A 27,945-nucleotide genomic window follows, 5' to 3' on the forward strand; every position below is an offset into this window, starting at 1 on the left:
CTCACTCCCTTCTAGAAGAGAGGAAGTTCTGAGCCCCCAGATACAATTCCAAGAATCCTCCTCCATTGGCCATGCTGCTGGAGCTGCTAGGAATCCAATCAGCCTTATGAATCCTAGCAATAGCCCTTAGACTTATATACCACTTCATAGTGTTTTACAAGCCCTCTAAGCAGTTTGCATATTGTCAGCATATTGCCATATCCTCCTTTTTTAAAAACCAAACTTGAAAGGATGAGCCAGCCTTGACCCGCAATGCGATTCTTTTCATCTTTTCTAAAAGTTTTTACTTTAGCAAGCAGTATGAATGCAATATGTATTATCTCCCAGGGCCATTCCCAACCTAATGCCCATCAATCAAGGTGATCCAGCGATAGACAAATCTGGCTTTTGGGTGGGGTCAAGATAAACCTGAACACTCGTTATTTTATGTATGGGTGGTGTTTTCCCAGCAGAAATCCCGGTTCTGAATAGGATCGCATTTTGAGGCTTGCAATGCTTTACATTTACCAGTACTTACTTACTTAGGAATAACTCCCACTAAACGTCTCTGAAGCTTAAACTTTGCATAAATCAACCGTAGAAATGCTACATGTTCAAGCAGCATTTCAGTCTCCCCCACTTTCCTCCTCAATAAAACAAAAGACTTCGCCCCCTGATTTTACAGCTCAGGGAGGCCGTCTCACTCTACTTTCTGTTTCCATTCTCCTCCTCCGCCAGAATAACTTTCGGTTTCCATTTCTCCAGCAGGGACGGCTGAAAGTTATTTAATTGCGTGCAGACATTTCCGCTGCCCGCACTCTCCTGATTGAGCGGAGAAACGTCGGGGAGCCGCTTAGACCTTTTCGTGTTCAGAAGCGACGGAGCATCGCTGAATTAATCGCTTGAAGACCGGGAGTGGCGTGCAGGTAATGATGGGGATCAGCAGCGTACCTAAACAGTAACAGAGTTGGAAGGGATCTTTGCGGTCATCTAGTCCAACGCCCTGTTCATGCAGGAGACCTATAGTAGGGATTCGAACCTCCGACCTTTCTGATCAACAAACTCACAGGTTTTGGGGAAGAAGTAAAGAGAAAAGGGACTAGAACGGTTCAAGAAAGCAGACAGGATCTGAGCCAATGCATCTCTCGTGCATATTAGTACCATCTCTGGATCGCGCGATAGTTTGGAGCATCGCTTCGGGCAGAAACTTGGCACAGATCTTTATAGGTCCTTTTAATGTTTACAAGGTAATAACTTTTTTAAAAAAGCAAATTAGAAAAAAATACTCTACATTAAGTAGCCTTGCTACAGCGAGGCTAAGAGGATCTGTATGGAAGTAATTTTTATGCCTCGGTTCGAAGTTTTGGCAGCCTAGGGATCCCATTTCCTGGATTTGAAAAAAATGCAATTTGAGTGAGGAGGGGATTGTCTTGGACAGAATCTAATGATGGATCAAATAGATTCTCGCCTGCTGAATCTGTGACTAATCTCGAATGACTTGATTCAAGGAGGGGTATCTAAGTTTTGTTTTTAATCAATAAATGTCATAATATTGATGTTATTGATCCAAACATCAATAAATGTTTTGAAAGACCAGCTTTGATTTGAGATAGAAATGGGAGATATATTCAATGTGGAAATGAATTTCTCCTCTCAAATCGTTCCCAGCTTTCCTAAAAATTGACTTGTTCCAGATTAGCCAGTGGCGAAAGATCATTTCTGTGCATTCAGTCTATAATTAATTTGCACTCAGTTCAAATTAATTGGTGTGATTATGTTATGCATATGTTAAGTATTTCATTTTGTATATTTTCCTCTTTTGTTCCTGCAGGTTGAAGATGTCTCAAAAGGAGAGAAAAAAGTAAGGAAGTATATGTATGGTGTGTGTGTGGGAGAGAGAGAGGGAGGGAGAGAGAGAAGAAGAAGAAAGATTATGGCTGGGAATTGTGAAAATGGAAATCCCACATACATGGGACCGGGTGTAATGTAATGGTTGAAACATTGAACTACAGTAGAGCATATGCTTACATGTATGCACAGGTTGTGTTTGTGTATAGAGTTGTGTATCATCTTCCAAGAGAAACATGAATGTGACATTATATTCCCTATAGAAGATTTTGTGTGATGCACATGCACTTGCACCTCATTAGGAAGGCTAGGGGGAGGGAGATTCAGGTCCCCAGCCTACCCTCAGCACAAGAACTAACCTGGTAAAATGAAATAGTTGGACTAGGAGCAAGAAGAGAGAGGCGAGTTCTAATCTTCCCCCAGCTCATTAGGTAAATTTGGGGTAAGGTGTCTCTTAGCTCAGCCCAGAAAAAAATTAGGCATTATGTGTGGATGAGCCACTTTGGTGTAGTAGTTAAGGTACCAGGCTAGAAACTGGGTTACAGTGAATTCTAGTTTGCCTTACGCACAAAAGCCAGTTGGGTGACTTTGGGCCAGTTTCTCCCTGTCCGACCTAAAAAAACCTTGAACCTCTCTCTTCTGAAAAACCTTGCCAAGAGAACTGCTGCTGGGGATTCTCAGAGGTTCAGGAGAATCTCTAGCTAAGATTCTGTTGCAGTTCAGAGAACCGCCCAATCCCACTTCTGGCTGGCCATGCCCACCCCTCCCCTCTCCTCCCAGGAATCCCCACAAGGCCCACTTTGGATGCAGGTAAGTGCAGGGCATGCACAAAGGCTCGGGGAGAGGGAAAAACAGGCCTACCAGGAGTCGGGTCGCCAGAGGGCCTCCGGAGCCTGGGGAGACCATTTTCACCCTCCTGGAGGTATGAGTAAAGCCTCCGGATCACGGGCAGGGCAAAAATGCCTCCCCCTGTCATGGTCCAGGAGGCCACCTCGGCCGTAGCCACTATGGCCACGCCCACCTAGCAAACAGGTAGAGTACCCTTTCAGTGGTGGGTTTCAATTTATTTTACTACCGGTTCACTCGTGCGTGCATGTGATGCTTCTGCACATGCACAGAAGAGTCTGGGCAGGTGGATGAAGCCTCCCACTGCCGCCATTACCGGATTGTCTGATCCAGGGAAAACCAGCAGAAACCTCTGAAAACCCCTTGCTGAAAATTTTGAAGCCCATCCTTTACTGCAGCAACTAGACAGAAACTGACTTCATAGCGTAGGAGCACACAAACACAAAACCCTGTGTGTAGATGTAAACACCCAAAAAAAGGAATAAGAAAAAGACTTAATGTATCTTTGCAACATTGGGAAAGATCGCGGACTTCCCCCAGATCCTTCCCATTTCTGCAACATTATATAGGGTGGCCGAAACTTTTTAATATATTTTCCTGTTTCTTTTTATCTAAAATCTGTAAGGATCTTAAAATGCCCAGAGTTTTTTAGGGGACGTGGCAATGGCTATACCCCCAAAGTAGGTAGAATCAGAACCAACATACATTTGATTCTATATAGCTGGTTTATGTACATGGATATATATTTTATTAATGTTTCTAGCCTGCTTTTCACTAACAGCAATTTTAGAGGTATTAACTTTGAACAGAGTTAATACCATTCTTCCTAGTGAATTTAAGAGAGCTATTTCAGATCCAGTGGTTAAGACACTAGGCTAGAAAGCAGGAGACTGAGTTCAAGTCCTGCCTTTGCCATGACTTTGGGTCAGTTTCTCCCTCAGCTCAACCCACCTTACTGGGTTGTTGTGGGGAAAGAAGGAGAAGGGAGATGTGTTGATATGTTTGACACCTTGAAATATTTGCAAAAATAATAAAGGTGGATTACAAATAAATAAAATGTGGTAAAAGAATTTGGATCTCATAGAGATGCAGCACATTTGTTGCTATTCCTTAAAGCAGCCTATTCTTGTGAGCCTAAAAATGGGATCTCTTGCTTTAAGGAACCCAAATGAGTTGATATTTAAAGTGAAACAACTTTTTTGTTCTGGTTGTTTTAAAGAAGAGAACCAGAAGTATTCAAAGTACTCCCCCCACCCCTGCCCAGAATTTGTCCAGCTATGATAGCTAATTTTATCTCTTTCCATCCAATTAAATTTCATAATTTGGCAATACTTTAAAGGGCCACTGGAAGTCATGCCCAAGGCTTGTGGGGGATCAGACTGAGTTCTCCCACTGATCATAGTTCTATTTTACCAATTTATCAAATTTAGAGATGGCCCATCTCACTGTTCTAACCTTAGAATCACCTTGTGAGGATAGCATGAAAGGAATGGTGATGAGTTAAATGTAGCTAGAATATGATTTGTGAATGGCTTAATGTGTTGCATGAACGCAACCATACAAAACAGAGCTGACTATTAAATATTCGTGGTAAACCCTACCTGCCATACAATGAAGCAAATTGTTTGTTGAGGGAGCCAGTAATTCAAAATTTAAATCTATGGTTATTCCTTGTCTGGTTTTAATCATGAATTATCTTCGCTTGCTCATATAATTTTATGGGGCATTGTATTTGTACAGGTAGTTTTCAACTTAACGACTACAATTGGGACCAGAATTTTTTATTACTGAGGAAGGCTGTTGTTAAATGAGTCATACCCCCTTTTTTGCCACAGCTGCTAAGCAAATCATTACAGCTGTTAAATGACCATGCCGTCATTAAGCAAATCTATCTTCCCACATTGACTTTGTTTGTTGGAAGCTGGCTGGGAAACGGCAAACAGCAATCCCATGACACTGGGATGCTGCAACCTTTGTAAAAACATGTTTCTTGCAAGCGCTTGAAATTTTATTATGTGACCCTGGGGATCCTGCAACGTTTGTGAGTGCAAGGATGGGTCATAAGTCCCTTTTTACACTGCTGTTGTAACTTTGGAAGATTGCTACTAAATGAATGGCTGTATGTGAAGAACTACTTGTGTCTTTCTGATACTCATACTTTCTGATACTTCTCATACTTCTGCTTTTTTTAAGGCAGGACGCCTCCCCTTCCTCCTCCTCCCCCAATATTTTATTTTAAAAAATGTTTGACAACCTGACATCCTTGAGATGTTACTAAACTGCAGGTCCCAGCATTTCCAGACAGAATCAACAGCAATAAAAGATCTTTAGAATTATTGTTATTCCGTAGTAGCTGCTGCAGGCCAAAAACTCCTATGCTGGCGTGAGATAGATGGAGTAGCTACACATTGTATTTGAATAGGCATTGATAGAAGTTGGCTCATACCAGGGGTGAAATTCAGCAGGTTCTGGAGAATCTAGCGGAAATTCTGAGTAATTTGGAGAATTGGCAAATGCCACCTCTGCCTGGCCCCAGAATGAGGAGAGAATGGAGGTTTTGCAGTATCCTTCCCCTGGAGTGGGGAGGGAATGGGGATTTTGCAGTATCCTTCCACTGTCACGCCCACCAAGCCACGCGCACAGAAGTGGTAATAAAAAAAATTGACTTTCACCACTGGCTCATACGCCATGGACCTTCCAAAGGCTGTATCTGAAGTTTGTGTCTCTTTCAGGAAGGGCTTTCGGCAGAAACCACCACCTATCCTCAAGTATTTGCAGGGTATCCTTCGCAAATACCCAGATGGAGGGCAGATATTAAAGGTGGGTTTGTGAGAATTCAGCACTGGATATTTTTGTCTTTGGAAATATTGATAGAGAAGTAGACTCCAGCTGTTTTGTTCCTCCATTCATTGATTCATTCATTCCATCACATTGATATAACTTATCATCTCATAAATTTAATTAAATGTATCTGCGAACTATTTTTGGTTTGTTTTGGTTACTTAGATAGTTAAATGCACCTATATGCATATAAAACTAAGTGCAACATTCCATTTTGATGCAAGGAATATGATTCCTAATTTTAGAATATTGCACAATTTATTTGTCAATAAAGAACAATTTTGTTTTTCACATGAAAGAATAGTAAGGAAATTTTTTGTTTATATGTATAATTTATTTAACAATATTGCTGAAAATTTCAAGCTATGGTAAGCCTCTCTGGGTAATTTGAGACTTACTGCTAAGTATATATAATTATTATTGTTAATCTACATATTATTTCAACTTACTTTATAAAATTGGAAAGTATTGAAGGAATGACTAGAATTAAAGTACAAAGAAGGAGGGGCATAATTATACATTCAGTTTACAGTAGGAATTTTTGGAGATCCCGCCTACTGACTGCCTCATTCCTTAGAAGTGGAAAATAATTTTACAACCAGTGACCACTTTTACAATCTTCCAGGAGTTTCATTTACATGATTGCCTTTATAGAAGGATGCATTATGCTGTGCCTTATCTGGTTTTCTCTCTTCTCCTTGGGGATTGGAAGGGATTACAAGAGAGTAAGCAGACACATGAAGTGTATATGGGTGCTGTTTGTCTAGCCCTGAATGCACAGGTTCTGACCAATGTTCCCTCTAATTTTTTTTCAGTGTGAGCAGAAAAGTATAGTGTTTGAGCGGCATATTTTCATGCCTGAGCACCTGAATTTTTTTCACAGATGTCACTTAAGACAACAACGAAATCAGTATTATTTGAAACTCAAAGTTATGTTTATTCAAGGCACCCGCTTAATTAAAAGTGTTATATAATATCAGTATCACTTAACAACAGTCCTGCTTAGCAACCAAAATGTTGGCTCAGAAACTCTGGCATTGAAGCATGCAAGTCTTAAAGCTGTCAAGTTACAAGACCCTGGCACCCCTAACCCTTTAGGAAAAAAAAACCCAGGGGTCTTCAAACCTGACAGCTTTAAGCCTTGTGGACTTCTACTCCCAGAATTCCTCCTCCAGTCATGTTGGTTCAGGAACTCTGGCATTGAAGCATGCAAGACTTAAAGCTGTCAAGTTACAAGACCCTTGCACCCCTAACCCTTTAGAAAAAAACCCAGGGGTCTTCAAACCTGACAGCTTTAAGCCTTGTGGACTTCAACTCCCAGAATTCCTCCTCCAGTCATGTTGCAGCAACGTCATCTGCGTGGATCTGCTCCATCTTCGGTTTTTTTTCACAGGGGGCAGGGCTGCTGCTGAAGATGCCAATGAGCCCCTTCCGCCACTAGAATAACTGCTGCTGCTGCCACCTACTCCTCCTCCAACAGCACCAACATATTTGCTGCCCAGCGCTGCAGCCAAGGTGAAGCCTCCAAAGCTCCCGCAGGCGCCCCTGGCAATGGCAGCGGCGGTGGTGCCTCCCCCTCCGCTCGGAGCACCTCAGCTGGGCTCTGGGTTACCCCTGCCGCCGCCTCCACCTCCGCCGTGCTTTTGAGAAGCCATGAGGCCTTTTTTCCTGCTCCCGCCCCCTCCGCCGCCTTCCTACTAGCTCCCGCGGCCTCATGGCTCCTCAAAAGCATGGTGGAGGAGGAAAGGGGAGGGATAATGCGGGGGCCAGCTCAGGTGCTCCGCGTGGAGGGAGAGGCACCACTGCCACGGGCGGGAGTGCTGACGGGAGCTTTGGCGGCTTCACTTCAGCCGCAGCGTTGGCGGCAAATCCGGCAGTGCTGTTGGAGGAGGAGGAGGCGGCAGCAGATATTCCCCTCAGTTTTCGGAGCCTGTGACAGAAATCACTGCGCGCAGTTAGAAACGGCTGTTTTCTTGCCACGTGCGCGGCCGCGCAGCCGCGCACGTTAGAGGGAACAGTGGTTCTGACCAGTTTTGGAGAACTGGTAGTGGAAATTTTGAGTAGTTTGGAGAACTGGTAAATACCACCTCTGATTAGCCCCGTCCACATCTATTCTCTGCCTCCCGAGTCCCCTCTGATTAGGAGGAAATGGGGATTTTGCAGTAAACTTCCCCTGGAGTGGGGAGGGAATGGAGATTTTACAGTAACATTCCCCTGCCACCCCCACCAAGCCACGCCACAGAACCGATAGTAAAAAAATAAATAAATCCCACCACTGCCTGAGTACCATCATATTGCTTTGAGTGCATATTCACTATTGGGTACATGCTTACTCTCTTCTAATCCCTTCCTATCCAATGAATGTAAATATAAATATTAATTCTCTGGTTGCTACTCATCCCAGCACCAGGTGAGCATTCCAAAGACCAGGGAGTGAGGAAAGGGAAAAGTATAGTGTCATAAAAATATCCCAATAAAGGAGACACAGACAAACCACAAGCAATAAATCTTACTTTACGATCAGAGGTTTATTTCATGAGCAATTTGGAACATGAATAGCCATCATAGCCAGGGGTGGGATTGAAAAATGTTAGCAACCGATTCTCTGCCCGGTTGCTGTGTGGGCGTGGCCTACCCAGCCTCCTGCACCACAGCGGGGGGAGGGGGCATTTTCACCCACCCCCAGGCTCCGGAGGCTTTCCCCAAGCTTCCAGGGGGGGGGGGGGGTGAAAATGGCCTCATCTGGGCTCTGGAGGCCGGAAATACGGCCATTTTCGGACTTCCGGTACTTACAGTAGGCCCATTTTGCGCCCTCCCCAGGCTCCAGAAGCTTTCCTTGAGTGTCCAGGAGGATGAAAACGGCCTCTCCTGGGTTCTGGAGACCCGTTTTTCGCCCCCTCAGAGCCTCCATGCGGGCCCTGCACTTACCTGGCATGATGAACGGAATGCATGGAGACTCCTAGGGGGGAGGGTTGGCCAGGCCCATCCAGTCCTTGCAACATCCGGTTCTTCTGAACCGGTGTGAACTGGTTAAATCCCACACCTGATCATAGCAGTACTTACATCAATAACCTATTGCAATGAGGTCCAGTGACATAGCTGAGTCCAGCAAGGATTAGCTACGGCCAGTGGCCCTGAACTCATCCCAATACATTCTTTTTATACTTTTCTACACACATTTCACAACTTACTTCCTTACCTCCTGACAGACCGTCCCCACATACACCCATGTACATCTCGAACCTCTATCCATCGGCTACTTTCAGTTCCCTATTTCTCACTGTTTCAATGTTCTGATTCCAGGTATATCTCAAAACTACATACTTGGCAAAATCACATTTCAAAGCAACAGTTCAGCAAGATTACAAATAGCTCTGATACACTTTGCAATCTTTTTATCTAAAACTTTGGTTCATGTAGTTTTTTAGGGCCTACTATCCTTCGAAAACCTATATAATCAAACCCCAGTTTTCCTCTTCTCACAATAGTATAGTCACATGACCTAGGGATCACTTCTCTTAACGGCAAAGCTGCTGGTCCCAATTACATTCACTAAAAAGACTATCTGTACACAAATAAATACACTTACATTTCACCTGCACATTTAGTCTCTTGTGTTTATCACAATGGGGAATCCTTATAGATTATAACTGGAGAAGATGCAGAGATGAAGGCTAAAACCTTGGAGAGGAAGTCCCAGGAAATCTCATGGCCTTTGGGAGAGAGTCAGGCCGGGATAAGTAGCATTTCATCTCAGATTAGTTTTAAAGGATGTCGTATTCGTAAAAGCATAGCTTAATATTTACCGGCTTTGGTTTCTACCTGAATCTGTTCTTTGCTTCTCTGCTTCTTCTCAAAGGAGCTGATCCAGAATGCAGATGATGCAGAGGCTGAAGAGGTGATTTTACTCTACGATGAACGGAGTTTTGGAACACAAAGCCTTTTCTCTGATGGACTGGCAAGCACCCAAGGTATTGAGCAGACCATATGGAGAGGACTAAACGCTATTCACCTTAACCCAGAAATAATTCCAGCCGTCAATTGGGGTGGTGGGCGGGGTGTGTGTATCTTGATGGTGGAGATCTATATTATGTGGTTTGGGATGCAAACTCACCTCCACAAAGACCTGTGATTCATATTTAACTGATAGAAGGAGGATATATTACAACAAAAGGAGATTGTACAGGTAGTCCTCAACCTACGAGCCCCAAATTTATGTCACTGAGACTTTTATTAAGTGAGTTTTGTCCCATTTTAGAACATTTCTTGCCACGGTTGTTGAGTGAATCATTGCAGTTTTTACGTTAATAACCCAGTTGTCCAGTGAATCTGGCGTCTCCACTGACTTTGCTTGACAGAAGGTCGCAAAAGGGGATCTTATGGTGATCTGGAGACTGTCACAAATATGAGTCAGTTGCCAAGTGGTCAAATCTTGGGTCACGAGGATGCTGCAATGGTCAGAGGTGTGAAAAATGGTCATCAGTCACTTTTTTCAGTGATGTAACTTTGAACAATCACTAAATGAACTGTTGTTAAGTGATTTAAGGAATGGTTTTCCATTTCTTTTAGATGTACATTAGGCAGCAGGGGCCCTTGCCCCATTTAATTTGATGCTAATTAATTGAGTTTTTAAAGCCTTATATTTTAGAGATAGACCTCAACTTATGACCACAACTGAGCCCAAAAATTCTGTTGCTAAGCGAGACATTAAATAGGTTTTGCCCCATTTTACCCCCTTCCTTGCCACAGATGTTAAGCAAATCACTGCAGTTGTTAAGTTAATGAGATGGTTTTGAAGTGAATCTGACTTCCCCATTGACCTTGCTTGTCAGAAAATCACAAAAGTAGATAATATGACTCCGGGACACTGTGACCGTCATAAATATGAACCACTTGCCAAGCTTCTGAATTTTGACCATGAGACCATGGGGATGCTGCAACGATTATAGGTGAAAAATGGTTATGAGTCTCTTTTTTCAATGCTGTTCTAATTTTGAATAGTCACATCTAAGAAAATGAAATTTAATGGTGAAAAAAGTAAGCTTCTACATTTAGGCAAGGAAAACGAAATGCACAGGTACAGTATATGTGGTACCTTGCTCAACAGTAGTACCTGTGAAAGGGATCTCCGAGTCCTAGTGGACAACAATTTAAATAGGAGCCAGCAGTGTGCAGCAGCTGCCAAAAAAGCCAACACAGTTCTAGGCTGCATCAACAGAGGAATAGAATCAAGATCACGTGAAGTGTCAATACCACTTTATAATGCCTTGGTAAGGCCACACTTGGAATATTGCATCCAGTTTTGATCACCACAATGTAGAAAAGATGTGGAGACTCTAGAAAGAGTGCAGAGAAGAGTAACAAGGATGATTAGAGGACTGGAGACTAAAACATATTAAGAATGGTTTTCTGGAACTGGGTATGCCTAGTTCAATGAAAAGAAGGACTAGGGGAGACATGATAGTAGTGTTCCAATATCTCAGGGGTTGCCACAAAGAAGAGGGTGTCAAGCTATTCTCCAAAGCACTGAGTCTAGAACAAGAAGCAATGGATGGAAACTAATCAAGGAGAGAAGCAACTTAGAACTGAGGAGAAATTTCCTGACAGTTAGAACAATTAATCAGTGGAACAACTTGCCTCCAAAAGTTGTGAATGCTCTAGCACTGGATGTTTTTAAATAAGAGATTAAATAACCATTTGTCTTAAGTGGTGTAGGGTTTCCTGCCTAAGCAGGGGGTTAGACTAGAAGACCTTCAAGATCCCTTCTAACTGTTTTTCTATTCCTGTTCCTATTCTATTCTATTCTATGTACAATACAATAGCAGAGTTGGAAGGGATCTTGGAGATCTTCTAGTCCAACCCCCTGCCTAGGCAGGAAACCCTATACCATTTCAGACAAATGGCTATCCCACATCTTCTTAAAGACTTCCAGTATTGGGGCATTCACAACTTCTGGAGGCAATTTCTGTTCCACTGATTAATTGTTCTAACTGTCAGGAAATTTCTCCTCAGTTCTAAGTTGCTTCTCTCCTTGATTAGTTTCCACCCATTGCTTCTTGTTCTACCCTCAGATGCCTTGGAGAATACTTTGACTCCCTCTTCTTTGTGGCAACCCCTGAGATATTGGAACACTGCTATCATGTCTCCCCTAGTCCTTCTTTTCATTAAAGTAGACATACCCAGTTCCTGCAACCATTCTTCATATGTTTGAGTCTCCAGTCCCTGATCATCTTTGTTGCTCTTCTCTGCCCTCTTTGTAGAGTCTCCACATTTTTTCTACATTGTAGGGACCAAAACTGAATGCAATATTCCAAATGTGGCCTTATCAAGGCATTATAAAGTGGTATTAACACTTCACGTGATCTTGATTCTATCCCTCTGTTTATGTAGCCTAGAACTGTGTTGGCTTTTTGGCAGCTGCTGCACACTGCTGGCTCATATTTAAATGGTTGTCCACTAGGATTCCAAGATCCCTTTCACATTTACTACTATTGTGCAAGGTACCACCTATACTGTACCTGTGCATTTCGTTTTCCTTGCCTAAATGTAGAACCTTACTCTTCACCATTGAATTTCATTTTATTAGATAGTGTCCAATTTTCAAGTTTGTCAAGATCCTTCTGCATTTTAAGCCTATCTTCTGGAGTGTTGGCTGTTCCTGCCAGCTTGGTGTTATCTGCAAATTTGATGAGCTCCCCATTTGTTCCCTCATCCAAATCATTGATGAAGATGTTGAAGAGTACTGGGCCTAAAACAGAGCCTTGGGGTACTCCACTGCATACTTCCCTCCATGTAGATGAAGTTCTATTGAGGATTACACATTGAGTGCGGTTGGTCAGCCAGTTATGAATCCATCTGGTGGTGATTCTGTCTAACCCACATTCTTCTACTTTATCTAGTAGTAGGTTATGGTCTACCTTATCAAATGCCTTACTGAAGTCCAAGTAAACTATATCGATTGCATTCCTCTGGTCCACTAATTTTGACACTTTGTCAAAGAATGTAATAAGATTAGTCTGGCATGCTCTGTTTTTGACAAACCCATGTTGGCTTTTGGCTATTACTTTGTTTACTTCTAGATGTTCGCTAATTCGTTGCTTGATTATCTTTTCTAGAATCTTTCCTGGTATTGAGGTCAGGCTGATAGGTCTATAGTTTCCTGGATCAATTTTTTTCCTTTTTTGAAGATGGGAACGACATCAGCTCTTTTCCAGTCCTCTGGTAGTTCCCTGGTGCTCCATGATCCCTGAAATATATAGTTCAGTAGTTTTGAGATCTCGTCTGCCAGTTCCTTCAGAACCCTGGGGTGTAATCCATCCGGTCCTGGTGATTTGAACTCATCTAGGGTAGACATGTGCTCACTTACTATTTTCTTCCCTATTTCAAATTGTATTCCTAATCTGATTTTTGTGTTTGATAGGTTGGACTGTTTTATCCCTTTGTGTAAAGACAGATGCAAAAAATGAGTTAAATAGTTCTGCTTTCTCCCTGTTGCTTGTCACCTTCTTGCCACTTTCTCCCAGCAATGGACCAATTGTTTCCTTAACCCTTTTCTTGTTTTTAACATGTTGGAAGAAGTTTTTTTTTTTGTTATTTTTTACTTTTGTAGCAAGCCTTTCTTCATTGTGAGCCTTAAGTTTCCTCACTTCATCTTTACAGGCTCGGGCTATTTGCTGATATTCTACCTTAGTTATGTCCCCCTCTTTCTACTTTTTATACTTATCTTTTTTGTCTTTCAATTTGTCAGAGAGTTTTTTATGCAGCCATGCTGGTTTCTTTTGGGAACTGTTATTTTTCTTCTTCATTGGTATTGTGGTAGACTGGGCTTTTGTAATCTCATTTTTCAAAATTTCCCAAGCTTCTTGAGTTGTTTTCCCCTTGAGGATTCTCATCCATGGAATTCTTCCCAAGCTCTCTCTAAGTTTATTGAAATTAGTTCTCTTAAAGTCCAAGACTCTAATTTGATTTTATTCTATGACTTGTGTTGAATTCCAATATTGCATGGTCACTTGCCCCCAGGGTTCCTGTGGCTTCAACACCTTCTATCATTTCCTCTCTGTTAGTGAGAATTAAGTCCAATATGGCTAATCCCCTTGTTCCCTTCTCTACTTTTTGGGAAACAAGGTTGTCTGCTAGGTTTGTTAGGAACTGTTGGATCTTCCACTTGGTGCAGAGTTTGTTTCCCAGTTGATGTCAGGGTAGTTAAAATCCCCCACTACTATTGTGGTGTGCTTCCTACATACCTTAGTTAGCTGACTAGCAAAAAGTTCATCTACTTCCTCTGCTTGGTTGGGTGGCCTGTAGTATAGACCTATGGCAATGTCATTCCCCGCCCCCCCCCAACCTTTAATATTGACCCAAATGCATTCAAGATAGCTCTCATCATTCTTGTGCTCTATTTCTATAGAGAGGTAATTATTTCTTATATATAGTGCAACTCCACCTCCTCTTTTATTTGGTCTATTTCTTTTAAATAATTTAAATTCTTCTAGCTATATGTTCCATTTTTGTGTTTCATCCCACCAAGTTTCTGTAATGGCAACAATAACATATCTTCCTTCATTTACTTGAATTTCTAATTCACTCTGTTTATTCCTCATACTCTGTGCATTGGTGTATAGACATTTGAGTCCATTTTGATTGACCCTGTGTTTACTGTCTACATAATCTGTGTTATTCCTGACTGCCCCTATTTTCTTGCCATTTGTATGATTCGTGCACATGGTATGGCACTCACTATTAAATGCTTGGTTTTGCTTGACAGCAGAAGTGATAATCTTACCCGTACAAACATCTATGTTATACGCACTGATAACCCCATGAATTTTAGATTGCTGGGGATAGAAATGTTCTGTATCAATTAATTCTCTGTCCCCGCTGTTCAGTTTAAATGTTTATCCAGAAAATCTGTGATTTAATGCCAAGTAACTCAGTCCCTTTCTTGGATAGGTGCAAACCATCTCTTTTGTACAGTTTTTCATTGGACCAGCTGCAAACATCATGACAAATAAAACCAAAGCCTTCCCTTTTATACCACTCCTTTAGCCACACATTAAACTCTGCTACACTCTGGCCCTTCCCTTCCCTGTTCCTTTTATATTGGTAAAACCTCTGAAAAGATAAACCTGCAACCTATACCACTAAGTTTATACCCCAAGCTCTGGAAATCATTTTGCACAGAAAGTACATCTTTTTGGGACAGATCATTTGTGCCAAGATGTATAATAGCATCAATATCACAGTCCTTACTTCCATTCTTGACTATTTTGAGAATACACTTCTTGTCTCTGCTGGCAGTAGCACCTGGCAGACACCTGACCTCTTTTAAAACCTCCATATCATTTCCTAAATTTATATCCCTTACGATTGAATCACCAACCAGAAAGTGACTTCTGTTTTGCATACCTTGCTCTTCTTATGCGACTGATGTGTGATACCTGTTTCCCCATTTCGCCTTTCCTAAGAAAGTTCTTCATTTTGGACAACGATCCCCTGCTTATTTGAGTCATCATTATCACAACTACCTTGACCTGTTTTTAGTGTCCCCATTGAGGTCAGCAAGGACGCTATATCTGTTATGCTATGTCACAGCAAAAGCTTTGTGTTTATGGTTCACAGCTCTCACCCTGCCAGATCCCACAGTTGTCCTGACTGCTCTTCTCCTGCAGGATCTTTGTGGTAGAGGGGGCTGATAGCATGGCATCTCCATAGAGCGGAATGGCCGAATTAGACACCTATATGAAAGGTTATAAGTCAAGGACTATCTCTATGAGTTCTTACAAGAGAATGTTGAAAATAAACTGGATTTGGAGGGTTATTTCTAGCAAGTTCTTCATGGACATGAGATTTGATGAGATTTGAACTGCCAGACTGCAGGCAGCCAGCAGGCAGCAGAAATAGCCTGCAGTACTGCATTCCAACCACTGCACCATCATAGCTCTTAAGATCAAACCATACATTCAGCTTGTAAAATCGAGATAGCATTTTACCAACATGTGTTTACCAATGGCTGTTTTCTTTTAGCTGGCTGATAAGCATTTATTTTTGCCTTGGGGCCCTCCGCCTGCGGCCTTGGTGGCAATCAAGATGTTTCTATGATGCTTTGGGCAGACAAACAAGTTTTTTTTCCTTTTCCAAAGGCTGAAACATTAATTCTGTGATTTGCATCGGAGCATCTCAAGGGAGTTTGGGGCTTAGGTTATTTTTTCCATTAGCGGAACTCCTTCCTCACTCTCTCCTCTCAAGGCAGCTTCTTAAGTAGCCTTGCCAGTAAATCTTTTTAAAACACAGCCCCGTGGCAGCAAGGAAAGAGCCTTTGCCCAGTGCAGGAGCTGGCAGAAAACAATACCTCATGCAAAGTGATGATGACATTTCCAACCCGTATTCTGCCTATGCAGTGAAGCCAAATAGGGCTTATCTCCTCAAACGCAGAAAGGGGGAGGGAGGGGAGCAATGGTGGGTTCCGGATCCAATTGCAACTGGTATGCTGCAACGGGGCCAGCCGTCCACCACATGAACGTACGCAGCACACATGCTCAACACGCGCATGAGTACTTACTGCCCGTGATGCCTCTGCGACGCTCCAGCTGCTTGGCGGAGCATCACGCATGCGCAGTACGCTCTGTGCGCAGAAGCCCCAAACCGCTCAAACACCAGTAAGGAGAGCAGGCAGGTGGACGAACCCTTCGGAACGGTACCTGGTGCTCCCAGCAGGCATCAGTATGCACGTACCAGGGCGTACCGCCTGTAACCCACCACTGGAGGGGAGTTACAGATAGTTCTTGACCTATGACCATAATTGAGCCCAACATTTCTATTGCTAAGTGAAACATTTGTTAGGTGAGTTTGTCCTGTTTTTACGACCTTTCTTGCCCCAGTTGTTAAGTGAACCACTGAAGTTATTCAATTAGTCAAACTGTTGTTAAGTGAATCTGGCTTCCCCATTAACTTTGCTTGTCACAAGGTCTCAAAGGGGGATCATATGATGTCGGGACACTGCAACCGTCATAAATATGAGTCAATTGCCAAGTGTCTGAATTTTGATCGCATGACCGTGGGGAATGCTACAACGGTCGCAAGAATGAAAACTGGTCATAAGCTACTTTTTCAGGGCTGTTGTGACTTTGAACAGTCACTAAATGGATGGTTGTAAGTCAAGGGTTACTTGTACCTCATTTGGTGTCAGTTCCACAGAAGACTGGATCTTCTGTTAGTTTTCTGATTCCAGGAAATTGGTGAGACTAGAGATCTACCAGAATGGAATCATTTTTGGCTTACTTCTCATGCCGCTTATAGTCAGTTTCCCATTCCCGCAATGCCATAGCTCCCTGGGATCAGAGAAATGGCCACAAAAGAGCTATTCTTCCTTCTGGGGAGGAACAAAGGGGGAAGCAGGAGGGCCTGGTGCCACTTCTTCCAGCACCAAAAAGACCACCTCACTACCTCCAGTATAGAAGTTGATGTAATGGAATGAATGGTTGACCTTGGGGAAGAGAAGGAGAGAGGATGCCTAGGAAACCATCAGATGAGGGGCAGGAGCCCTCGGTGGCTTAAAGGTTGCAGAAAGAAACTGAGGAAGGGCCTGACTTAATGGATCAAGCAGTTAAAAGCGGCAGACAGGAAGATTGTGCTTTGAGATTCCCAAGAGTCTGTTAATGTGGCCTTACACTTACTGTTTTTTTCGGAGTATAAGATACACCGGAATATAAGACGCGGCAAGGTTTTGAAGAGGCAAATTTTTTTTAAAAGTAGGTAGGTAGATAGAGGGATAGACAGGGAGAGAAAGAGAAAGAAATACGGTAGGTAGGTAGGTAGGTAGGTAGGTAGGTAGGTAAATGGATAAAGGGAGAGAGAGAGAAAGAAATACAGAAGATAGGGAGAAAGCGAGTAGTTAGGTAGGTAGGTAGATAAAGGGATAGAAAGAGAGAGAAAAATAGAGATAGAGAGAGTGTGTAGGTAGATAGGTAGGTAATTAGGTAGGTAGAGGGATAGATAGAAATAAATAGAAAGAGAGAGAGAGAGATACAGTAGATAGGTAGGGAGAGAGAGTGTGGGTAGGTAAGTAGAGGGATAGAGAGAGAGAAATGGAGAGAGAGAAATACAGTAGATAGGTAGGGAGAAAGAGAGAGTAGTTAGGTAAGTATGTAGGTAGATAAAGGGATAGAGAGAAATACAGTAGGTAGGGAGAGAGAGTTTATAGGAAGATAGGTAGGTAGAAGGATAGAAAGAGAGAAATAGAGTAGATAGGTGTTTCTTCTGTTTGCACAGCACTTGATCAATGTAATTCTCATCAATCAGTTAAAGAGCTTTCCAAAAGAGAAAAAAAGTTTTTGCACTCTGCAAACCTCCCAAAAATGGCCCATTTTTCACGAAAATGGGCCTTTCCCCCCCCAAAAAAAGGCATGAATAGCCTTGGGGGGGCTTGCAGAGTGGAGGAGGGGCAAAAACGGCCTATTTTTCACAAAAACGGGCCTGTTTTTTGTCAAACAAATTGCATGCATAGCCTTATGGAGAATTTTAGAGTGCTGTTGAGGGCTGGGGGGGGGGGGGAAATGGCCTGTTTTCTGCTCATTTCTGCCCTCCCCAGCCCCCAGGAACTCCGAAAGCCTCCATAAGGCTATGCACGGCCATTTTGGTGAAGGGGCAGGGCTTCGGGAGGCAAAAAATGCTGTATTCAATGTATAAGACGCACCCAGATTTTCAGCCTCTTTTTTGAGGAAAAAAGGTGTGTCTTATACTCCGAAAAATTCGGTAGTCCATCTAGTCTTGTTCCCTATCTGGTTTTACCTGGGAAGCCCTGGCAGGAGCTGAAGAGCTTCTGCTTCCTTTCCAGCAGATTACAGGTCTGCAGTAGGTAGCCCCACAAAAATTGCTGCCCACAGCTTTAGCAGCAGGACTGCAGAACTAACGGTATATGAGAATGACTCTGGGAGGCGGAAAGAAGAGATGTTGCCTAGGGAATGGTCAGGGAATGGTCAGATAAGACAGCATATGGTCCACTGCTGCGTAATGGGTGGAGAAAGAAACTCAGAAAGGCATCTTCCTGAAGGCTGCAAGGGAGACAGCAGGAGACTTGTACTTTTGAACTAGCAAGGCTCTGTTAATGTAGCCTTACAATAAAGTAGAGTTAGTTCATCTGGGCGTGTTTCCTATCTGGCCCACTTGGGAAGGCTGCCAAGAATGGCGTTTTTGGAGACTAACTGTAAATCTGAGTTAATTAGTTGGGTCTTCAAATCCAGTTTTGAGGCAAATATTTCCTCAAAAATAGACACATCCTGAAAATAAGCCTCATTCTTTTACACCTATGCCCAATGTAAAGCCATACTCCCAAAATTAAACCCTGGTTAAGACGCCACCCACTCCAGTGCACCTGGTGGCACAAAATGTGGTGAGGCGCACAGGTAAAAATCAAGCTTGGGTGGGGATGGAGGAATGCACCCACTTACCTTAGGATAGTTGCAGTCAGGCCTCCCACACCACGACACCTGCCTTGCTTTGCTGACCCACTTCTACAGCCATTTGCCACCGCTTGTGCGCATTGCCTCTGCACTTCATTGTTAGAGGCCTTCAGGAAAGGCCTCTGCAGCCAAGAAATGAGCTCCAGATTGACGCACTGCGCTCCTGGCCCCCCTTTCACCACCAGGCCTTTCAGAAGCCACACAGGTTCCTCCTGGGCAGGGCTGTTGATGTCCCCGCCATGAGGTAACACAGTGAAAGACATTGTCTGAAAATAAGACTTAATGCTCCTTATAGACCAGGTCTTATTTTGGGGGAAACAGGATAGTCTTCATTTAATGTCCACTCATTCAGCAACTGTTCAAACTTAAATGCTGAACGAGTGGTATTTAATGACCGGAAAAGATTGCAAGCCTTGAGAAAAGGGGGAATGTGAAAAAGAAGATCAAAATAATCATGCTTTGATGTTTATTATAAGATAGGGCAGAGAGAAACTTGCATAAACTTTCAAGAGTTAGACTCAAGTTTACTTTACTACAATTATTTATTCCTAAAATCCCAGCCCAGTTGGTTTTTTATTTTCCTGCCTGAAGGCCTGACAGGATGCTACCGGGCTACAGAATTGGGTCCTTTCCTTATCTCAATTATGAGTGGGAATTTATGGATGGATGGATGGATGGATGGATGGATAGGATTTAAACTTCTAGACCGCCGATGTCTCCCAGAAGCAACTCTGGGTGGCTTGCAATCATAGAAATGATAAAACATGAAAACAATAAATATTTATACTCAAATTAATTTAAAACTAATAAGATGAGGAGGAAGGGAGCAAGATGTGTATGGGGAGGAGGTGGAGTTATCTTAGTTCATTAACCATCCCCAGAATCACACACACCCCCATTGGGATCCCAAGCCAGTTGGCAGAGCCAGGTCTTCAGGCCCTTCAGAAAGCTGAAAGAGTGGGGTAGATTTCACCTTGGAGGTACAGTATTCCATAGAAGCCATGGCAGAAAAGACTCTTCTTCTGGACCCCATTGGCTGGAATTCCTTAACCAACAGGATCTGCAGCATCTTGCTTCAGTTGGGGTGGGTGGGTGGGCAAATCCCATTGGGGTGAACACAGTTCCTCAGATAGCCTAGCCCTAGACCATTCCATGCAGGGCTTTGCAGGCAAGAATCAACACCTTGAATTGGACCTAGAAGTAAATTGCAACCAGTGCAGCATAAGGAACAGTGGTATCACATGGGCCACTTTAGGGACCCCATATAGTATCTGCTATGCCAGCTATAGCTTCCAAATACTCTTCAAGGGTAGCTCCATGTAGAGCACATTTCAATAGTCAATGTTTAGTTGGCAGGCAGCTAGGAAGCATTCTCTTCACAGCACAACCACAACTTTTGCAAAATGGTCGAACATAGCATAGCCTGGGAGCATGGGTGTGTGAAGCAGTAGCAATAGCACTTGGACTTATATACCGCTTTACAGTGCTTTACAGCCCTCTCTAAGCGGTTTACAGAGTCAACATATTGCCCTCAACAATCTGGGTGCTCATTTTACTCACCTTGGAAGGTTGGAAGGCTGAGTCAACCTTGAGCCTGGTGACAATCGAACTGCCAAACTGCAGACAGCCGGCAGGCAGCAGAAGTAGCCTGCAGTGCAGCATTCTAACCATTGAGCCACCACGGCTCTTAAGAAGGAGTTTTGATAGTTTGGGGTGGGGTGGGTGGAGCCTTGACTGAATGTCAGTTTATGTTCTGTGATTGGTTGGAGGTAACATTGACTGCCCTATTGGAATTCCCTGCAGACGTGAAGCATTCAGAAGTTGGCGGAAATGAAGAAGAGGAGTGAATGGGGTAGAGGGGCTGGAAAATGGCAAAAGTGGGCTGGGAAAATGACTTTTGAAGGTGGAATGCAAGGGTGGGTTTCAACCGGTTCGCGGCGGTCCCCGCGAACCGGTTGGTCGGCGAACCTGGAAGTAAGTAACTTCCGGGAATGGCGAAGGACCCTCCCGCCCACCCGCGCTCCTTACCCGGTTTTGACGAGTTCTGCGCTTCCACGCATGCGCAGGACGCATACAGCGCCTGCGCGATCCTCCAGGAGCAGCTGGAGCATCGCACAGATGCTAGTACGCATGCGTGCACTGCGCGCGTGCACGAGGATGCCGCCGGCCCCGTTCCAACCGAACCGGTTGGAACGGGGCGAGAAACCCACCCCTGGTGGAATGCTACAAAAAATAAACTCCCTTTTTTGACCCTGTAATCTCTTACAAAGGACTATGTTTAAGTTCACGTTTTTCTCTTTTAGGACCTGCACTTCTGGCTTACAATAATGGCATTTTCACTGAGGATGACTGGGAGGGGATCAAAAGTCCTGGCATCAGTCATAAGGAAGATGATCCGTCTACTATTGGTAGATTCGGCTTAGGCTTCAATTCTGTCTACCATATTACTGGTGAGTAGCTCTGCATGGCTTGATTTAGGAGAGAGCAAATTTCAAAATCAACAGACATTTCTGAAAATAATTCCTTGTGCATAGCTTGACCACCACTGCCAAAATTCTGAAGTGTTTTGAGAAAATGGAGTCCTGTGCTTGCTTTGTGCATATGAAATCCAGCAAGACACATTCCCAATATTTTAGACAAGGGAGGAGTTGTTGGTTTTTGTCAAAAGTATCCTCTAATGTGCAGGGGCAGACATGGCGGGGACTTTAGGGCTAGCCATTACCGGGGAAGGAGGGTTCGCTACATCACAGAGATCCCTCCTTCCGGCCCTATGAGCCCCACTCCAAGACCAGATGGCGCGAGTAGTCAGGACCCTGGTCTCAGGCTGTTGTCGCTAAATGCCAGGTCTGTTGTACACAAAGCTCCTCTCGTCCGGGACTTAATTGTTGACGAGAGGGCAGACCTGGCATGTATTACTGAAACCTGGCTGGGCACAGAAGGAGGAGTCCCCCTTGTAGAGATGTGCCCAGAGGGATTTCAGGTGCTTCATCAGCCGAGAGCCCAGGGAAGGGGTGGCGGTGTGGCTATTGTTATCCGGGAGTCTCTGTTACCTCGTAGGGTCCCTGCTCCGGAGCTTGTCGGGTGTGAGTCCCTGCTGATAAAGTTGGACCTCAAGGGTCAAGTGGGTTTGCTGCTAACGTACCTGCCTCCCAACTGCGTTGCAGAATCCCTCCCCTCGCTCCTCGAGTCAGTAGCCGAGCTGGCAGTTGAGTTGCCCAGGCTTATAGTTCTGGGGGACTTTAATTTGCCATCGCTCGGTGAACGCTCTGATGGGGCGCAGGAGTTCATGGCTTCCATGACAGCCATGGGCTTGACCCAGGTAATTCGGGGCCCAACCCATGCAGCGGGTCACATGCTCGACCTCGTATTCCTCTCGGAGCAGTGGATGTGTGATCTTGGTCTGAGGGGTAATGAGATCATACCCCTGTCGTGGTCAGACCACTGCCTACTGAGGCTTGACTTCCGGAGGCCAAACCCCCACCGTAGGGAGGAGGAACCGACCAGGTGGTTCCGCCCCAGGCGACTTATGGACCCGTTGAGGTTCCAGACGGAGCTTGGGGTTATTCCTGATACTCTTGCCCACAGTTCGGCGGAGACTCTGGTTGCCGCCTGGCATTCGGCGGCGTCGGAGTCTCTTGATCGGATTGCGCCACTACGGCCCCTCCGGGTCAGTGGATCCCGGAGACCTCCTTGGTTTACCGAGGAGCTCCGGGAGAAGAAACGCCGGAGGAGATGCCTAGAGCACCTTTGGAGGTCCGATAAGTCCGAGGCGAACCGAGCACTTCTGACTACCTGCACCAAGGACTACATCCGGGCATTAAGAGCTGCCAAAAGATCACACATCTCTGCCTTGGTAGCGTCCGCCGAGTCACGCCCAGCCGCCCTGTTTAGGATAACCCGCTCCCTCCTTAATAGGAGGGATGCGGGAGACCCCTTGCAGGGTAGGGCTGAGGACTATGCTCAGTTCTTGGCGGACAAAGTAGCTCGGTTTCGGTCGGACTTGGACTCCACCGCAGTAGATCCAGCCGAGACACAGGAGGATTACTTGGCAAATCATCTCTGGGTTGAGTTCCAGGATGTTGCCTCTGGGGATGTGGACAAGGCCATTCGAGCTGTAAGTGCCTCCACCTGCATTCTGGACCCGTGTCCCTCCTGGCTGGTTGCCAACAGCAAGGAGGTGACACATGGCTGGATCCAGGCGGTCGTGACCGCCTCCCTTCGGGAGGGGCACTTCCCCGCCGTACTCAAAACGGCGGTGGTGAGACCCCTCCTGAAGAAACCATCCTTGGATCCAGCCATTTTAAACAACTTTCGTCCTGTCTCCAACCTCCCCTTTATTGGGAAGGTTGTGGAGAAGGTGGTGGCCTTCCAGCTTCAACGGGCCTTGGAGGAAGCTAGTTATCTTGACCCCTTCCAGTCCGGCTTCAGACCTGGTTACAGCACAGAAACCGCTTTGGTCGCATTGGCCGATGATCTCTGGAGGGCCAGAGATGGAGGCTATGCGTCCATCCTGGTTCTCCTTGACCTCTCAGCGGCTTTTGATACCATCGACCATGGTATCCTTCTGCGACGACTGCGGGAGGTGGGGGTGGGAGGCACTGTTTTGCAGTGGTTCTCCTCCTACCTCTCGGACAGGTCGCAGTCGGTGTTGGTCGGGGGGCAGAGATCGTCCCTGAGGCCCCTAACATGTGGGGTGCCGCAGGGTTCGGTCTTATCCCCCCTACTATTTAACATATACATGAAACCGCTGGGCGAGATCATTCGGAGGCACGGGATAAAATACCCCCAATATGCGGACGATACGCAACTGTATCTGTCCGCCCCGTGCCAACTCAATGAAGCGGTGGACGTGATGAACCGGGGTCTTGAGGCCGTTAAGAACTGGATGAGCGCTAACAAACTGGTACTCAACCCGGACAAGACCGAGTGGCTGTTGTGTTTCCCTCCCAACAATTTGGCTAATGGTCCAACACTTAGGCTGGGGGGTCAAATTTTATACCCCTCAGATAGGGTCCGCAACCTAGGAGTCCTCCTGGATCCACAGCTGACTTTTGACCACCAGTTGTCAGCTGTGACCAGGGGGGCATTTGCCCAGGTCCGCCTGGTCCGCCAGTTGCAGCCCTACCTAAACCGGGAGGCTCTCGCAACAGTCACTCGAGCCCTTGTGATCTCTAGGCTGGAATACTGCAATGGGCTCTACATGGGGTTGCCCTTGAAGTGCATCCGGCGACTGCAGTTAGTCCAGAATGCAGCCGCGCGAGTGATAGTGGGCGCACCACGGTTCGCCCACGTTACACCTATCCTCCGCGAGCTGCACTGGCTACCTGTCGGTCTCCGGGTGCGCTTCAGGGTACTGATGACCACCTTTAAAGCACTCCATGGTAGTGGATCTGGGTACTTGAGAGACCGCCTTCTGCCGATTACCTCCCTCCGATCGATTAGATCGCACAGACTGGGCCTCCTCCGAATCCCATCCGCCAGTCAATGTCGACTGGCGACTACACGGAGGAGAGCCTTTTCTGTTGCAGCTCCGACCCTGTGGAACGATCTCCCCGTCGAGATCCGCACCCTCACCACCATCCAGACCTTTCGCGCAGCCCTCAAGACCTGGCTCTCCCATCAGGCCTGGGGATAGGTTCCCAATTTACCCGCCCGAGTGTTGACTGTTGAATGAAAGTTGTGTTTTATTATTTTTCTTTTGTTCACATTTTGTTTGTTTTTTGATATTGCACCCCATTCCCCGTGATTGTAAGCCGCCCTGAGTCCCCTCAGGGAAAAGGGCGGCCTATAAATCTTAATAAATGAAATGAAAATGAAATAATGTTTAGCTTTGCACATTGCCTTAACCATAGGTTAAAACCAAACAAATCACACTGTGCTGCCTGATTTATCAATTATGGCTTATCATTTATTGATTTGTGCAAATCCAGCCAATTGTAGTTTACTGTGAATGTAATGCCTCTGTTTTAGTGCAATACGGTTTGTATAGGGAACTACCGTATTTTTCAGACTATAAGACACACCAGAATATATGATGCACCATGATAAAAAAGTTCTTGCACTCTGCAGGCCTCCCAAACTCTCAGCACACCTCATTTTTTGCAACAAAAAAAGGGGGGGGGACGTGCAGATCTTTGGGAGGCTTGTAGAGTGCTCCTGGGGGCTGGGGGAGAGGGAAGGAATGAGCAAAAATACAGACCATTTTTTGCAAAAAAACCAAGGGTGTGCAGAGGGTTTGTGAGGCTTGTTGAGTGCTCCTGGGGGCTGGTGGGGGAATGGCCCATTTTTTACTCTTTTAAGCCTCCCCCAGCCCTCAGGAGCATTTTGCAAGCCTCACAAACCCTCTTCACATCCATTTTTGCAAAGGGGTGGGGTTTCGGTGGGCCAAAAATGCTGTATTCAGTGTATAAGATGCACCCAGATTTTTACCCTCTTTTTGAGGGAAAAAGGTGCATTTTATACTTTAAAAAATAAGGTAAGCCTTAATGTTATTTGTCAGGTTTGATTTAGCTCAAAATAATGGCTGTTAGAATCTAATGTGATATGTGGGCACCCAGTAAAGCGAAGACATTCTATACCAGGGTCTCCAATCTAGGCCCCTTTATAACTTGTAGACTTCAACTCCCAGAATTCCTCAGCTAGCGCATGCTGATTGAGGAATTCTGGGAGTTGGAATCCGCAAGTTATAAAGGGGCTAGGTTGGAGACCCCTGCCCTAGAACAGTATTGCTTAATGTTGACAAATTTAAGATGCATGGATTTCAATTCCCAGAATTCTGGGAGTTGAAGTCCACACATCTTAAAATTGCCAAGGTTGAGAAACACAGCTGTAGAGTGCCCAGCTAAATATCTATGGGGGTTCTCAGTCATCCAGGTGATAGTTGTCCCAAAGGTGCTTTTTCAAAAAGCAACTGAACTTCGTGTTTTTTCTTTGAAGATGCTTCACTTTCTCATCCAAGAAGGGAACTGAAGAAGCTTCTGGGGTGAGAAGCGAAACGTCTTCAAAGAAAAAGTAGAAAGTGCAGTTGGCTCTTGGAAAAACACGTTTGGGACATGGCTGTAGAATGAAATTAAACCCTGCTGAATGCATTTGCTCTTTGCTTGGTAACAATCCAATGATGATTAACCTTTGCCATTCCCTGCCATTTTCAATTTTGTTTTACACAATGTTGCCCCACCACAATCACTTGACGGTTCTTGGGGTACATTGCCTGGTTATCTGGTCTACGACATCAATATTTCCTCGTGGTCCAAGTATTAATTGGGTGCAACGTTGTTAAAGGACTAAGATAAAGTAAGGCAGCTGCTACTACTGACTAATAGGGACTGAAATAAGAACGGAGGAAAGCAATTGAAGTAGGAGTGTTCCTCTCGTGCTTGTGAAGTTAAATTTCTTTCCTTCTCATCCTTCAGATTTTCCATCAATTCTCTCTGGTGAGTTTTTGGGAGTGCTGGACACACAGCAAACGGCATTAGAGGAAGGCGGTCAGCTGTGGAATATAGAGGAATGGGAGGAGGCATCTGATCAATTCCAGCCATTCTGGGAAACACTGGAATCCCTTGGGAAACCTTGCCCAGCAGTCGAGGGCTACTTTCCTGGCACCCTCTTTCGCTTTCCTATTCGGCAGAGCCCTTCCAAGATCTCAGACAACATCTACAGTTCACAACGGGTGCAGGAATTGCTGCACTCGTTCTTAAATGATGCCCCTGTTAGTTTGCTGTTTCTCAGGAACATCCAGAAACTGACCCTGGGCATAGTTGGGTCCGACGGTGCCATCTGTGAACTGCTAAAGGCTGATGTCTCAACTCGTCCATATTGTGAGTCAAATGCTATTCAAGACACGCCAAAACCAACCAAGGCATCTCTTAACCATGGTAGCAATAGAAATATCTCGGAAATATTTGCCGATTATAGTCTTGGCGCCACATTGGAGACCAGTGGCTGCATCAAAACACTTGCTTTGCAAGGAACTGGGGTTGCTAAAGCCGCCAGCTGTGAGTGGCTCGTATTGTCAGCCGAAGCAAACAGAGATGCACTCCAAGGATTGTGGGACCTAGCTGAGAAGGTGAAATCCAAACCAGCCTTATCCTTGGCCTACTGTTTGCAAGACAGATGCACTGGGCGCCTTAGCTGTGTCTTGCCCCTCCCAGCCACAGAGGAAAACGTCACTGGATTGCCGCTGCACATCAGTGCTCCTTTTCAACTCACCGATGACAGGAGGCATGTGCAGTGGTCTGAGGAGGGGTCCCAGGCACGGGGGGCTGAGGGCCGCTGGAACCACGTACTGATGGAGGAGATGCTGCCTGTTGCTTATTGCCAAATGGTTGTGCTGGCCACTTCCTGTCCCGGTGACCCATATGGTGCATGGCCAGACCCAACTCATAGCCAACAACTCCGGTACAAGCCTTTAGTAACTGAAATATGCCAGAGGTTAAGGAACATGAAACTCTTGGTGAGGGTTGGAGAGGGGGAGCCTCGCTTGCTCCCTCCTTCTGAAGCTGTCCTCTTGCCAAAGGCCGTCTTGGATAAGGCTATAGGTATGGTGTTGGAGAAGGCCCTCCTTTTGGCAGGATCACCGCTGGCAGCTGCCCCCCCTCATGTGCGTCAAGCCTTGGTACTGGGTGCAAAAGATGGGACAGTACTGCAGGAGGCCACACCCAAGTTTGTGGCAGGAGCTTTGAAACATGCTACCAAAATCTGGAATTGTCTCACCAATTCTGAGAAAAGATTGTTGCTGGAATATTTGGTTGAAGGTGGATGTTACCTGGAACTGAAGGATCTGCCCCTACTTCCAACAGCCAAGGGGCACTGCACCCACTTTGGAGATGCTGGAGAGATTGTATATGTTGAGAATCCTGACTTTCCCAGGTGAGCATCCACCCTCCCTCCATCACATCCACCCTCAATAGTCTAATGTTGTCTTCAGCTTTCTTCCCCCTTCAACACACTGTAGCTCCTGATTTGATTATCTGAA

At 45.2% G+C, this 27,945-nt stretch overlaps 1 protein-coding gene across 1 annotated transcript in view; it reads left to right on the forward strand.

Moving 5' to 3' along the window:
- The first annotated feature begins 740 nt into the window (after positions 1-740).
- Positions 741-27,945, forward strand: part of LOC116521031 (sacsin-like) — a 41,324-nt gene continuing 14,119 nt past the window's right edge. The window contains exons 1-6 of the mRNA XM_032235637.1: positions 741-905; positions 1,811-1,840; positions 5,406-5,493; positions 9,374-9,485; positions 21,275-21,421; positions 26,384-27,839. Of these exons, the coding sequence (XP_032091528.1) occupies positions 1,818-1,840; positions 5,406-5,493; positions 9,374-9,485; positions 21,275-21,421; positions 26,384-27,839 (1,826 nt within the window). The 5' untranslated portion in view covers positions 741-905; positions 1,811-1,817. The remainder of the gene's footprint in view (positions 906-1,810; positions 1,841-5,405; positions 5,494-9,373; positions 9,486-21,274; positions 21,422-26,383; positions 27,840-27,945) is intronic.

Source organism: Thamnophis elegans, chromosome Z, assembly GCF_009769535.1.
Source record: "Thamnophis elegans isolate rThaEle1 chromosome Z, rThaEle1.pri, whole genome shotgun sequence".
Taxonomy (NCBI): domain Eukaryota; kingdom Metazoa; phylum Chordata; class Lepidosauria; order Squamata; family Colubridae; genus Thamnophis; species Thamnophis elegans.